At 31.4% G+C, this 15046-nt stretch overlaps 1 protein-coding gene across 4 annotated transcripts in view; it reads right to left on the bottom strand.

The window, feature by feature from the left end:
* Window positions 1–15046, bottom strand: part of Pp2A-29B (Protein phosphatase PP2A regulatory subunit A) — a 149305-nt gene that overhangs the window by 93902 nt on the left and 40357 nt on the right. For all 4 annotated transcript variants that reach the window (XM_065502578.1, XM_065502581.1, XM_065502582.1 and 1 more), the window contains exons 3-7: window positions 10812–11230; window positions 10674–10748; window positions 8769–8906; window positions 8365–8706; window positions 1507–1792 (exon numbers count right to left, since the gene is read on the bottom strand). In XM_065502578.1, the coding sequence (XP_065358650.1) occupies window positions 1507–1792; window positions 8365–8706; window positions 8769–8906; window positions 10674–10748; window positions 10812–11230 (1260 nt within the window). The remainder of the gene's footprint in view (window positions 1–1506; window positions 1793–8364; window positions 8707–8768; window positions 8907–10673; window positions 10749–10811; window positions 11231–15046) is intronic.

Raw genomic sequence — 15046 nt, forward strand, 5'->3', positions numbered from 1 at the left:
TCAGCTATTGAAACCTTGCAGGTACAGGGGAATGTGAAATCACACTCGCCTATTTCTGCACGAAGGGTTGCAACAAACTCGGCAATTGTTTGCTGGTCATTCAGGTATTTGGACAAAAAGCGATGCTGTGCCACTAGTAAGTTTCTTGTTGGTGAAAAATGATTTTTCAACATTTTCATTAAGTCATCCTAATCTAGTTCAGCTGGAATTTTCGGTGCTGCTAATGCTGTAATTATGTTGAACGTACTTATCCCAATTGAATTCAGTAGGAGTTTCAAGCAATAATCTTTATTAGCGCTAATGCCCTTCATTTCAATGTAATTTTGAAATCGTTGGATGTAGTTTTTGTACGGCTCCTTTGTCGGGTCAAACGAATCGAAATTTGGTACTAAAATTGTGTTTGCTGTGTTACTTTGCACTTGCACTTGTGCAGTATTTGATGCCATTCTCATTTGTTCAAGCATTTGCATTTGTAGAATTTTCTCGAACTGGTCGGCGTCCATTTTGTATTGTAAAACGCATATAGACTTATCTGTACTATTATTTGAAATGTAAATTTCCGTATGTTGTTTTTACTCGTCGCCAATTTATGGTAACCGGTGGTTTATAGTAATTGAAAGACTGTATATTAATTAATTAATTACAATTATATTTAATATAAATTTAAAGTTTACAAAAAGTAATGTTAACACGTGTGTTAATAAACGAGAATGATAAAACTATGAAAGCTGTCAAATTCGTACATGCACTTGCAATTCACTGTATAAAGTTAACAAACGTATGAAGTTGAAACCTGCTCATAGTATTATATCATATAATGATATAATACTAATAATCAGCTGGCTTTTTAACGTCACCTGAAATAAATTCGTCTTAAACGAAGTAAAATTATATAAAATTTAAATTTGCATTTTGCTTTGTATAAAAAGAATTAAAAAAAAAACTAGAATCCAATCGAATATTCGTTTTCGGATTCTGCTGAAAATGGGCTATTATTGTAAACTGTACTTTTTTGTTTGGTCGTTTAAATGTTTGTATGATAACTGATCTTATGACGCACATTTTTATGACAATGTGTCGTACTGATAACGTACTGCATAGTACTCTATCCCCCCATTTTCTCAATATCTGGTTATAGTTTTACGTAACGATAAACCTCCAATTAACATTTTTTTTGTATGAGAACTGTCAGTTTATCGTCACGATAAAAAATAACCAGAGATTGAGAAAATGGGGGTATGTATTTGTTTTACACGTAACTAATGCGTGTGATAAGAAAGGATCACTTGAAGAATATCCTTTCTTAAATGATAATGGCAGTCCATATGAATGTAATTAGATTAAGGCAACACATTTTACACCATGTGTTGCAGGTAGGCTAGTTATAAGTAGTTTAATTTTAGTAGGATTTTGTAAATAAAATCTACATATTTAATACGTTTTTGAAAATTCCCAGGGTTAAAAATAGAAACGTGAATACTTTTAATATCTTAAGATATAACTTACTGTGCAAATAGTTTTTATTGCGAGACATCACTAAGATCATTGGAATAATGGCTTGTTCTGCCCATTGTGCACCAAATTGTTCAACCAATTTCTTCATGTTCAAAGTTGCAGCTTCACGTATAGCATATACATGATCATTCAGCCACCCCATACATAGTCCACGTAATTTTTGATCGAAGAACTCTTGTCCTAATTGCCCAGCAAGAGCTGGCATATACTCAATAATTGCTAAACGCACACGCCATTTTGAATCCTCAGCAAGCTCAACTATAGCTGGTAATAGAGACTGCGAAAAAAATAATTAAACGTAAACAAATATATGCATGTACATTAGAGAGATAATCGTATCACAAAAACACTTTTTGTACCCCTCGGAAAATATTACGATAACATTTTTTTGTGGTATTGAATTTCATTCCAAGAATCTGTAAATGAGAGTATATAGTGTGTGAAAGCTCTTTCGAATGAGCATCCGAAAATATATACATCGTGACCATATGTACTCCGCGTAATTTTACAATATTAAAAAAATTTGGGTGGTACACACATATGAGGGATTTCACGTCAAGTGAACCAACTTTTAAAATCGATGTCTTCCGATCGGTATGAAATTTACACCAAGGTTAGACCTATTGGATAGTAATTCAGACACAATTTTTCAACAAGATCGGTCCAGAACTCTCTGAGTTAGAGGGGGTCAAAATTTTGCTTTTTTGCCAAACATGTGATTTTTCTCATCCATGTAACTTATTACCTATTGTTCTTAGCAAAATGTGTTCCAAATAGTTTAGATAGCTATTTCTTCAATCTTTCGAAAAAAAATATTTAAAAAAAAAAATTTATATTTTTTCCGAAATTAAAAACTATTTTTTTTTCAAAATGGGCCCTTTTTTTCTTAAAATAAAGCTTAGATATTTTCCTTGAAGACCTATTTGGTCGCTTAGTGGGATGCGAGTTTGATATCTATCAAAAAAAAATGTTTTGTAACTCAAAACATGCAATTTTTTACTTTTTTTTCAAATTCGAACTTTTTTTTCCAAAATGGGCCCTTTTTTAAAATTTTTTTTTTGCTCAAAAGAAAGCTTAGGTCTATTCCTTTAAGAGCTTTTTGTTCTCCTAGTGGGATGCGAGTGGGATAGTATCAAAATAAATGTTCTAACACAAAAATTGTATGTCATGACTTACAAAATATTTATTTTGATAGATATTCCACTCACATCCCACTACGAGACCAAAAAGCTCTTAAAGGAATTGACCTAAGCTTTCTTTTGAGCAAAAAAAAATTTTAAAAAAGGGCCCATTTTGGAAAAAAGTTCGAATTTGAAAAAAAAGTGAAAAATTGCATGTTTTGAGTTACAAAACATTTATTTTGAAAGATATCCCACTCGCATCCCACTAAGCCACCAAATAGGTCTGAAAGGATAATAACCAAGCTTTCTGTATTATATTAAAATTTTTTTATTTTTTTTTATTATTATTTATTTTCAACAACCTAGCCTATTGGCCATAATCGGTTATAAATTTCTACTTAAAAAAATAGTTTACATTAAAAAATTTAAATATAAAATAAATTAAATAATTATGATATAAATTTTTTTTAAATATTTTTTTTCGAAAGATTGAAGAAATAGCTATCTAAACTATTTGGAACACATTTTGCTAAGAACAATAGGTAATAAGTTACATGGATGAGAAAAATCACATGTTTGGCCAAAATCAAAATTTGACCCCTCCTAACTCAGAGAGTTCTGGACCGATCTTGTTGAAAAATTATGTCTGAATTACTATCCAATAGGTCTAACCTTGGTGTAAATTTCATCCCGATCGGAAGACATCGATTTTAAAAGTTGGTTCACTTGACGTGAAATCCCCCATATATAAATACATTTTTTTGTTCAACCAATTTCAAAAATAGCGATACTTGTCGTTTGTTGATAATAATTATCTCTTTATTTAATATTACAAAAAAGGTATTACGTAAGACAATCCAATTGTAAACCTTTGTTTTACTTTACTTTAGCAAGATTAATAATATAATAGAAAAAAGGATAAAGTAGAATAACTAATAAAAAAAACGATGTTGCCAGATCTTACATTCTAAATAAGATTACCACATTACAACACCCGTCCATAATCTTATAAATAAATTATTAAATTCCAATATTAAGCAAGTTTTTAAAGAAATTAAATTTAGTTTTAGCCAGTGGTTTTGTGAAAAAATCCGCTATTTGATCATCAGTTTGTATGTATTTTAATTTTATCTTGCCATCTTGAACTTGTTGCCTTATAAAATGATACTTCAACTCAATATGCTTTGATCTTTTTGTTTCCAACTGTTCAGCAATATATTTAGCACCTTGGTTGTCTATATTTATTATGAATGCTCGATTTGTTACGGTAACTCCAAATTCATCCAACAACCTTTTCAACCAAATACCTTCCTGTGCAGCAGTACTTAACGAGACATATTCAGCTTCGGTGGATGATAAACTTATTGTTTTCTGTTTTGTAGTTTTCCAAGATATTAAGTTTTCATAAGATTTGAAGCAAAAACCTGTTGTGCTTTTTCTGTCTTCAGCTTCTCCCCAACTAGCATCTGAGTATCCATGTAACGGCAAGACTTCTTTTGACTTTTTATATATTAATCCATAATCTTTTGTTGCATTAAGGTAGCGTAATATTCTCTTAATAGCATTTATATGTATGCCTGTGAAGTTTTCCTGGTATCTACTTAACGTATTTACTGCGTAGGCAATATCGGGTCGTGTCCAAATACTTAAATACAGTAGACTACCAATTGCTTGACGATATTTTTGTTGACTCCATTCTGAATTTTCACAATTTTCATCTCCAATATTCCAGTTCCTTTCAATTGGAGTATCTTTGAATTTAGAATTTTCGAAACCAAAACATTTTAATATATTAACGATGTTTTCTGATTGAGCTAATTTTAAATTTTCATCATCGAGTTTTTGTATTTGTATTCCAAGGAATTCTTTTAATTCACCGAGATCTTTAATTTCAAACTGTTCTTTCAGGAAAAATATAACGTTTTTTATATCAATTTCGTCTATTCCGGTTATTAGAATATCATCGACATATAATAGCAAAAATATATTATTCTTTTTGTACAAACAATAATCATTTTCTGATCTTATAAAACCATATTCCAAAATCTTTGTATTAAATTCGTTATTCCAGCAGAATGCACCTTGTTTCAAGCCATAAATTGATCTATTTAGTTTGCATAATTTTCCACGAAATGGAGGAGGCACTAACATGAAGACTTCTTCTTTCAACTCCCCATTTAAATAAGCACATTTAACATCCAATTGATGTATTTTAAAATTATTTTGAAATGCCATTGATATAAAAGTACGTACCGTGATCGAATTAGCTACTGGTGCATATACAAAATCGAAAGAATCCGCCGCCTGTTTACAACCACGTGCAACTAATCTTGCTTTTTTACGTAATTGATGTATTTTAAAATTATTTTGAAATGCCATTGATATAAAAGTACGTACCGTGATCGAATTAGCTACTGGTGCATATACAAAATCGAAAGAATCCGCCGCCTGTTTACAACCACGTGCAACTAATCTTGCTTTTTTACGTATACTGCCATCACTGCCTTTTTTTATGTTAAATACCCAAATTGCATCAATTCTTTTCTGACCTCTGTCTTCAACTACTGTCCAGGTATTATATTTGTTAATCATCACCACTTCTTCATCTATGGATTTCTTCCATTCGGGGTCCTGATAAGCTACTTCAAATGAATTTGGAACGTTTGATGATGTTAAGTAGGCACATACTGTAGCATCATATACTTCATAATCTTCTAGATATTTTGGCCTGGCTCTCAGTCGTGAAGATCTCTGCTCATCATTAGCCTCAACGAAAACTTCGGCATCCTTTTCTGTAACCAAATTATCTGTTTCTTTTTCCTCTTCATTTTCATTGTTGTTATTTTTCTCATTTGCATCTTCTTCAAAGTGTCGCATTTTAAAAGTTTCATAATTCATAAATTTTACATCTCGACTATTTACCACTTTTTTATTTTTCTCATCATAAAATCTAAAACCATTAACCGTGTAACCAACCATTTTCATTTTTTGGGATCGAGCCTCAAATTTACCTTTTTGAATCTGTTTAGGAATATTAACGTACGCCACACTTCCGAAAGGATGTATTTTATTAAAATCCGGTTTTTCAGCATACCATAATTCAGCTGGCGTTTTGTTTTTATCAATTGCTGTTGTTTGGCATCGATTAATTATATAAGTGGCATGTTGTATCGCTTCACTCCACAAATATTTTGGCAAATTTGAATCTAGTAAAGCACATCTGGCATTATTAACCACCGTTCTATTGAACCTTTCCGCGACTCCATTAAGCTGTGATGAATAACGTATGGTTGTTTCTATAACTATACCATTTGTTGAACAATATCTGGAAAAATCGTCGCTCTTATATTCTGTGCCACCATCAATTCTTAAAACTTCAATTCTACGATCATATTTGTTAAATACTTTTTCAGCATAATCTCTAAATACTTCAAAAACTTCAGACTTACTACGTAACGTGTAGATAACTGCAAAATGTGAAAAATCGTCGATGAATGTGACGAAATATTTTTTGCCATCGTGACTTAAGATATTAATGGGTCCGACTAAATCACTGTGTACCTTTTGTCCACAACGTGTCGCCCTTTTTCTAGTTCCTTTAAAAGGAGATTTAGTCATTTTCCCCATTAAACAAATTTCGCAATCAGTCTCGTTTTTATAATGACAGCTATGACCAAATTTTCGATGTAAATTAGTTTTACCTGGTGTAGCCTCAATTTCAAAAATATTGGCGAACTTAATTTTGAAGATTTGCCCAATTTCATCGTTTCTTATTTCAACTGTATCGCCATCAAAATTAACGCTATATTTCTTTTTAGTTATTTCTTTAATTGAAATTAAATTTTTCTCCAAACCTGGTACCATTAAAACGTCATTTAAATATATTGGACCGCCTTCTGTATTCAGCAACAAATTTCTTCTCATCTTACAAATTAGATGTTCTCCCTTTTTTGCAATATTTATTTTTGATGGCTGCTCTAAATTTTGTATATCATTCATGTATTTAAACCACCTCTCATTTACCATATGATTTGATGCTCCCGAATCTAAAATAAATTTATCTGACATTTTAATGTTGTTTTCACTACCTTCATCCTCTGCAACTTCACAATTGAAACTAATAGGGTTGAAATCAGCACAATTAGCATTACCACCATCTCTGCCACCATCTCTGCCACCATCTCTGCCACCATCTCTGCCACCATCTCTACCACCATATCTGCCGCCGCCGCCGCCGCTGTAATTATTTTGTTGTTTGCTATGCCTGACTTTATTCTTACAATATTTACTTGTATGACCAAATTTATTGCAATTAAAACATTTTACTTTCTTCATCTCTGGACAATCTTTAATTGTATGGTCACCTTTGCATTTGTAACACTGTAAGCTTGATCGAAACGCGCTATTATTACAACTTGACGAATTTTTGTCATTAAATTTTATTTCTTCCTTAAGTAGTCGGCTTGTTAAATTATTTAAATTTCTCTCAGCTGCTGTTGTACTTTCCCAGGCCGTACTAAAATTTGAGTATGCTGCTGGAAGACTTGAAATAATCTTATTAATGACCATTGTCTCATTTATATATTCGCCTTGTGCTTTTATTTGCGCTAATAGACATTCAATATCTGCCAAGAAATCTTTTACGCTGCATGAAAATTCTAACTTAAAAAATTTTTGCATCAAAAACTGCAACTGCGTTTCGTCTTTTTGCTGGTATAATGAACATAATTTGTCATAAATCTTTTTGGGTGTATCGCAGTTTAAAATATTTCTCAGCTCTGAAGGCTCCAACGAAGTAACTAAAATTCTCTTTGCTTTAACACATCTTATATCGAAATCCTTTTGACCACCATTTTCGTTGTTTACCGGCCTTTCCTCAGTACCATCGACAATACCCCAAGCATTTATACTCTCCAACAGCGCTTTTACTTGAAAACACCAAACTTCAAAGCCATATTTTCCGATGCTTATTACTTTAATATTTAAATCTTCCATATTTATGTTCTTGGGAAACCTGGGCCCATAACCTGTTGATAATAATTATCTCTTTATTTAATATTACAAAAAAGGTATTACGTAAGACAATCCAATTGTAAACCTTTGTTTTACTTTACTTTAGCAAGATTAATAATATAATAGAAAAAAGGATAAAGTAGAATAACTAATAAAAAAAACGATGTTGCCAGATCTTACATTCTAAATAAGATTACCACATTACAACATCGTTGTACCTCAAATATTATATGTATTTTAAGGTGACCCTTATTTTACATTTATTCGAATATCGAAATCTAAAAATCCTATGCTGAAAATTTGGCCAAAATCGGATGCTGACGAGAAAAAAATCAGATTTCGAGTATATTTAGTTTTTGATCTAAAAAAAAAATCGTATCCTATTTTTAGTATTTAATTTCAGATTATTTCTTTGTGTTGCTAACAAATTTATACCTTGGAGCATCGAAAATCGAAAAGGTAGAGTTTATACAAAATACAGACTACGTTTTTTGTTAATAAATAAATGGAAAACATTTTTGAATTTTGTTTTAATTTTTTCTGAGTTTTTCAACAAAGTAATCAAGGTTGGCTACCGTTATCGCTTTAATATCGTTATTCAAATTAGCATTTTCTTTACCTTTTTACCGTTTATAATCGGCATCCAATCTTGAAAGTATATTTCGACCACTCTAATGTACATACATATGTATATAAATATAATGAATTTTCTTACTTGTGACAATTGCTGGATTCCAATGACATCATTAACACAATCAAGATTGGAAATAATATTTAAACGCACTTCTGGACATTCATCTTTCAACTGAATGAGGAATAAAGGCAATAAATGTTCTACAGTGTTGTAGGCACCAAGCATTGGGCTTAATCCCATTATAACTGACGCCAAAGCAGACTTAACATGTGGATTGGGATCTGATACTAAATCGCGGACATATGGTAGAATTGAAGTCATTATAATGTGTACTTGGTTAGCCTTGTCTAAATTGGCACAAAAGTCTTTGACTTTAGTAGCTACCGCTGCACGAACCTCAGCCTCGGCGTCTTTAAGTAAATACTGGAATGGGATAACAAATATGTCTATATATATATATAATAAAAAATTTATTTATTTTTTACTTGAAATGCGGGCACCAAGTCAACTCGTGTTATCTCAGGTCCTACTGCTTTTTGCAAGTCAACAAATTTTTCAGCAACCATATACCGAACACGCCATGAAGAGTCACTAGCACATTGACGCAATGTAGGCAAAACTAACTATAAATATAATAACATATTACAATTTTAGGCTATTTCAATAATAATATATACGTTGATTCTAAGGCTGATTTAGGTATGAACTGTTGATGTGTTAACAATCAGTCATAAAATTATATATTGATATGTATAATTTTATGCACACTCATTTTGATATTCAACATTGTTCAGCATCCTTAATAGAGTTAACTAAATTTGTAGTACCCTCACTTTCGTATCACACATTTATGAATGTTTTGACGTTCCAAAAGATTATAATATCAATTGAACTCTAGAACATTATTTCACTTGAATTTTGGAATGGAATGTTTTACACTAATAATGTGGAGGAACAAATGGATATGTTATACCAACTTCTTAATGCTTTTCATGAAACAGTTCCAATGAAGAAGGCAAATACATTTAATACATAATATACATTTTTGTAATAGTTTGGATTTGAAAGTGGCATGGAACATGAGGGATTTTGTGGTTTAAAGCGTACAAACAGCATATATGTACTATAGGGCTGCACAAGCACATTCATTTTGTCGTCTTCACTGAATGACCTGCTTCACTTCACTCGACAATACTGTAAAATTCCTACGCTTGTACTCTATATCTATATCATACACACATTGAAAAGTGAATAAGTATTTTGCGCAAAAAAACGAATGTGAGTTAGTTTTGTATACGATCGTATGCTACAATGCCCTGCTGCCTCGTATATGTTTTACATTTTCAATGCTATGACCAAAAATTATTCGAATTATTTTAGTTTGTTGAATTTTTCTATGTATGCATTTCAATGTGTGCGGCCTAACGTGGGTTTTTCGCTGTTTTTGGAAGTGGTACAGGTTTTACGTTTTGTTTTATTTTGTAAAACAATACAATCTTATTCCAAGAATTTAGAAATTCCTATACACACGAACATTTAATAATACAAAAAACTTGGTGTGCACTGCTTCATTGTGACCTGCAATCACATACCATTAACTCGTTGTATATTTACTCCTATTGTCAAATACTCTCTCTCATTCTATACTATGTTGTTTTGTTCTGTTGTTTTGTAAATAAATACCCAACGATCTGAAGTAACAGTTGTGCTGGTGAATGTCTTGAGTAGCATATGAATGTGCTTGTGTAGCCCTTTAATGAGTACCTACAATTGGGTAATCTATTGCAGGTATCGAAACAAAGTAAAAATAAATTGTAGAGTATTGTAATAAAAATATGTGGGGAATTGTCAATAGAAATCAAACTTATACTAATCTTTTTGAACATATCAATGAATATTACTCTTCATCACAGACTCGGTCTGATGATGTTCTACCGGATTTTGATGGTTTGTCTTAATTAGGGTTTGGATTCATGAATAATGATAAGAATGATCTTATTCATGCAATTTCTAGAATTAGATCCAATGCTATTGGATATCTAGAATTTGAGGTGTATACAATTAATTTTTAACCAGATTGTGATAAATTTGCTTTAGAATCTCTGATCATGATCTGATTATTCGGTAAGTTTCTTAAAATGGTCATTCGTTTGATTCTTAAAAATTGGAAATGATTCACTTTTTCAGTTCAATTTTCATTTCTAGAGAAAACCTACTTTGAATATTGCTTTTCTTCATCTTTGACGTTTATAATACAAAATGCATTAATACAATATATACTGGCTGTTCAAACAAATAAACAAAAAGTGTACTAAATGCAAGATACACAACTATATAAATAAGGAATGAAATGAAAAATAAAATATTATAACAAAATCTGGGTTACTGACATGTTCCACATCTTCTTGAGGCAATAACTGCGCAATGCTAACGCATGCTTCCACTGCAAGAAGTCGAACCGAATCCTAAAATTATTGACATTAGTTATGAATTTAAATAATATACCAAATAATCACACTGCAAATTACCTGATCATCTTGTGCCAATTGAACAAAATTTGGAATAAGATCTGACTTTAGATATTCAATCTCGACGACCTTTGCAAACTCTCCAAGTTTACTAGCAGCTGCTCTGCGTACCATTGGTGTTTCATCTTGACATAATTTACGAAAGTTTGCACGTAATTCAGCTTTAACCGCTTGCGATACTCTAGGGTAGCAAACCGAAAACAATCCACATGCAGAAGTACGGGAAGTGAACCAATCTCCAGAAACCAAGCGTTGTAGAGTTGGTACAACATGAATCTCAAGATCCTGAGCGCTGTGTTCAGCAGCTACAGTACGCAAAGATTCAACCGCTTTGTCACGCACAACGGTTTCCTCAACGGTAGCCAAACTTTCAAGTGGTGGTATTAAATACATGGCATATTCAGGACCACCAACTAAGCCTAACGGTAATTAGATTAGATAGTTAGAAATGAAATAAATGCTAATGTGTGTGAAGATAAATTTAAATTTAACTAGCACAAACTCTAATTTTTTTATCACAGCCCATTTTGCAGTTAACATAGCACTGTTAACACTTAACAGTCATAGTTCTTAAATTGTAATAACAAATTTATTTTTATTTTATTTATAATTCCATATATGTAATATAAAGCCTATAATGCCAAAATTACAATATTACAAGGTAAATAAAAAATACGCCTTAGAATACTAATCTATATATATAATTTCTAAACACTTCAAAAAGTAAAACTCCTGGTCTAGATAAAATATTATACCCAATGCTTGCAAATCTTCCAAATACGTTTAAAGATCGAATTCTGAGATTATTTAATCAAATATTTGACAAGGGAATAATTCCCCAGTATTTTAAAACTGCATATGTGATAGCCATTTACAAGAATAGTAAACCAATTGACAATATAGACTGCTACCGCACAAGATTTCTCCTTCCCTGTATTACGAAACTTTGATTTATAAAAAGAAATAAACTTTTATCAATAAATCAAATAGGTTTTCATTCAGGTCTGAGTACAGTAGACGCCCTAATGTACTTAGACCATATTATATGCAAAAATCTTTCCACTAGAAATCATACCACAATTTTGTCAAATGGCTTTATTAAAGCTTTTGACAAAATTGGGAGACACCATAGTACTTAAAAAAATTTCAAACTTGCACATATTACCAAAAATGTTTAAAATTATTAAATCCTTTCTTATAAACAGACAAATTTCTGTTCGTATAAACAACTTTTCAAATGTCTTCTCGTTGCACAATGGTATCCCAGGGATCGCCATTGTCTGTAGCGCTCTTCATTATTGCTTTCGATGACTTAAGTCGTATTATAAGCGATAATTAACATGTAGATCACTGCATTTGTGCTGATGACCTCTATGTTATAGCAAAAGAACAAACAAATGAGAAAATTAAACAAGCCTTTTCGCAGACTTTACTTGCTATCGACACTTAAATAAGCATCTACACTAGCCCACCCATATTTTCAAAATGGTCAAGAAATTCAGCATAGAAAAATATAATTCACGAAGAGAAAATGTTTCCCCTGGCAGCTGGATGAAAGTATTTTTCTAAAATATAATCCACGAAGAGAAAATGTTTCCCCTGGCAGCTGGATGAAAGTATTTTTCTAAAATATAATCCACGAAGAGAACTTATGAATTTATTGCTATTTTAATCATGTCTAAAGTTCCATTTAAATGCCCCATTTGTGATAAAAATATAACGAAGACAAACAGAAGTATTGATTGCTCTTATTGTGAAAAATATTTTCACATATCCTGTAACAATGTATCCGTAGAGCAACATGTTTTTCTTACGAAGAATAGAAATTTAAAATATGTTTGTGAACACTGCTCAATACTACCAAAATACTGCAACATTCAAGAAGAACTAAGAAATGGAAAAAAAGTTGGAACAAAAATTCCTTGAAGCTAAACGTAAACTTGAGGAGCAACTTGAATGTAATCTTAGGTTACTGGAGGAGAAATCTAATAATATGGCTGCTAACAAAAATATCTTGAATTGTGATGGTAGTGCGAAAATTCAATCGGATATAAAAAATTGTTTTGACGTCATTAAAGTTGTCGATAATGCAGCAAACGATAGAATTTTGTATTTAGAAAATCAAAACAACATTCTGCAGAGGCGGTTAAACCGATCAAATATTATAATTTCGGGGATGCCAAAGAAAATTAAAGATTTAAGAAAACCTATTTTAAAAATTTGTACGTTATACAATGTTCTATTATCGTATACTGACATCCAACACTGCACATATTTTGCTGGAGGGAAAAAAGTCCTTGTGAAGTTCAACTCTGTCCAAACCCGTGATGCGTTAATGATAAATTATCATAGGAATCGAAACCTTAAGTTGAATGATGTGATTGGTGGAACCTTAATGATCACTTTACTGAAGTTGCTAAGAAGCTGATTACTGTTTGCCGAAAGTTAAAAGAGAAAAATAAAATTATGAAATATACATTTTTGAATTATGACGTTACTAAAGTTATAATTAAAAACACGGAAAATGCGGAAGAAACTCTCACATATGATCAATGTTTAAATTTACTTGAGGGAGACGAATTGAATTGTCATTCACCCTTATCGTGGTTGGCGTAAACGTCATACGCCTACGACTGTTTTGTACTAGATTAAAGAAACAGTTTGCATTTTATCTTTAATCTAGTACGAAACAGTCGTAGGCGTAAAACGTTTACGCCAACCACGATATGGGTGAATGTCTTCTGCAAATAATCTTTAATCTGGAGATGCACAAGTACATACTTATTTATTTGCAATATATTCATCATGAAATTTTTATTTTATCCAAGCTTTGTAAAACGATTTTTTCTCTCTTTTTTATGAAAATATTGCTTTATAAGACTTTGATAAAGTATGAATTTCATTTTGAATAAATTATTTAATCCATATATTTCATTGTATTATATAATAGTAGAATGTTATGTTCTTTCTATTGGACCTTGTATATCAGCTTTTATTTGTAATTTATATATATTTTTCTTATTTATTAATTTATATTAATTATTCATCTCAGAAGTTACATCATTTTTAACGTCAGATTGTTATATTATTAATTTGCATATAGTTATCAGCTATTTTCTTATATATATTTATTATGGATTCCTTGGTTAATTTGGGTCCAATATGTAGCAACAACTCTGTGCTTCGTACTAACCTTTTAAACTTTGTGGAACATTTAAAGATTGGTCATTAAAATATTCAAAGTTTTTAAATATTCAACGTTCTTAGTGGTAATGTTCTTGACATTGTGGGTCTGAGCGAAACATGGCTTAAGCCGGAAACTTTGACTGAAATTGTCAATATTTCTGGTTACCTGTAAGGGCTAGGGGAGTAGTTTTGCTTATATCTAAGAATATTAAATATAAGGTGGTTTTTAAATCTGATAGGTATGGTGTATTTGAATCAATATTTGTTGAAATAATTTTACATGGAATAAAGATTCTACTAGGTGTGGTTTATTTGCCTAAGGGTGATTTTAATATTTTGGATGAAATTGTTGGTGATATAATTGTTAGGTATACTAATGTTTGTATTATGGGGGATTTTAATATAAATATGTTTTGTTCTAGAAATTATAATATAGTTAGACAGATATTTATGGTATGGGTTTGATTTGTCATCGTAATTCGGCTCCTACTCATTATGATGTTAATAATAATTCTACTTCCCTTATCAATTACTTTCTGTTGAGCCACTCTCTTGTTGTTGGTACATCTGGTCAAATGCAATGTCCAGGTATTTCTCATCACCCCTTTATTTATATTTCACTTGATATTCCTACTCAATCATTCACAAAATATGTGTCATATCCCGATTATAATGCACTAAATATGGAAGCATTGGAACATACTGTGGATTCGTTAGATTTTTGTGGTATGTACTCGACTGCGGACGTAAATATTCAATTATCAGTTTTTATGGTGAAAGTTGATATTTTGCACTCCTTGGTACCAATTGTGCGGCGTAAGATTTATTTTAAAACTGATAATTGGTTTATGTCGCCTAATATATTATATCATATCTCGTTACGGGATATAGCCTATAAATATTATCTCCGAAATAGGAATCATAGAAATTGGACAATATATTGTGAACATAGAAATCGAGCTAAGAGAGTAATTAAAGTAGCTAAGGAGCGTGCCTATTCAACTATGTTTTGGAACTTTGGTCCGAAGAAAATGTGGAATTTCTTAAGG

The sequence above is a fragment of the Calliphora vicina genome, chromosome 2, assembly GCF_958450345.1.
Source record: "Calliphora vicina chromosome 2, idCalVici1.1, whole genome shotgun sequence".
Classification (NCBI taxonomy): domain Eukaryota; kingdom Metazoa; phylum Arthropoda; class Insecta; order Diptera; family Calliphoridae; genus Calliphora; species Calliphora vicina.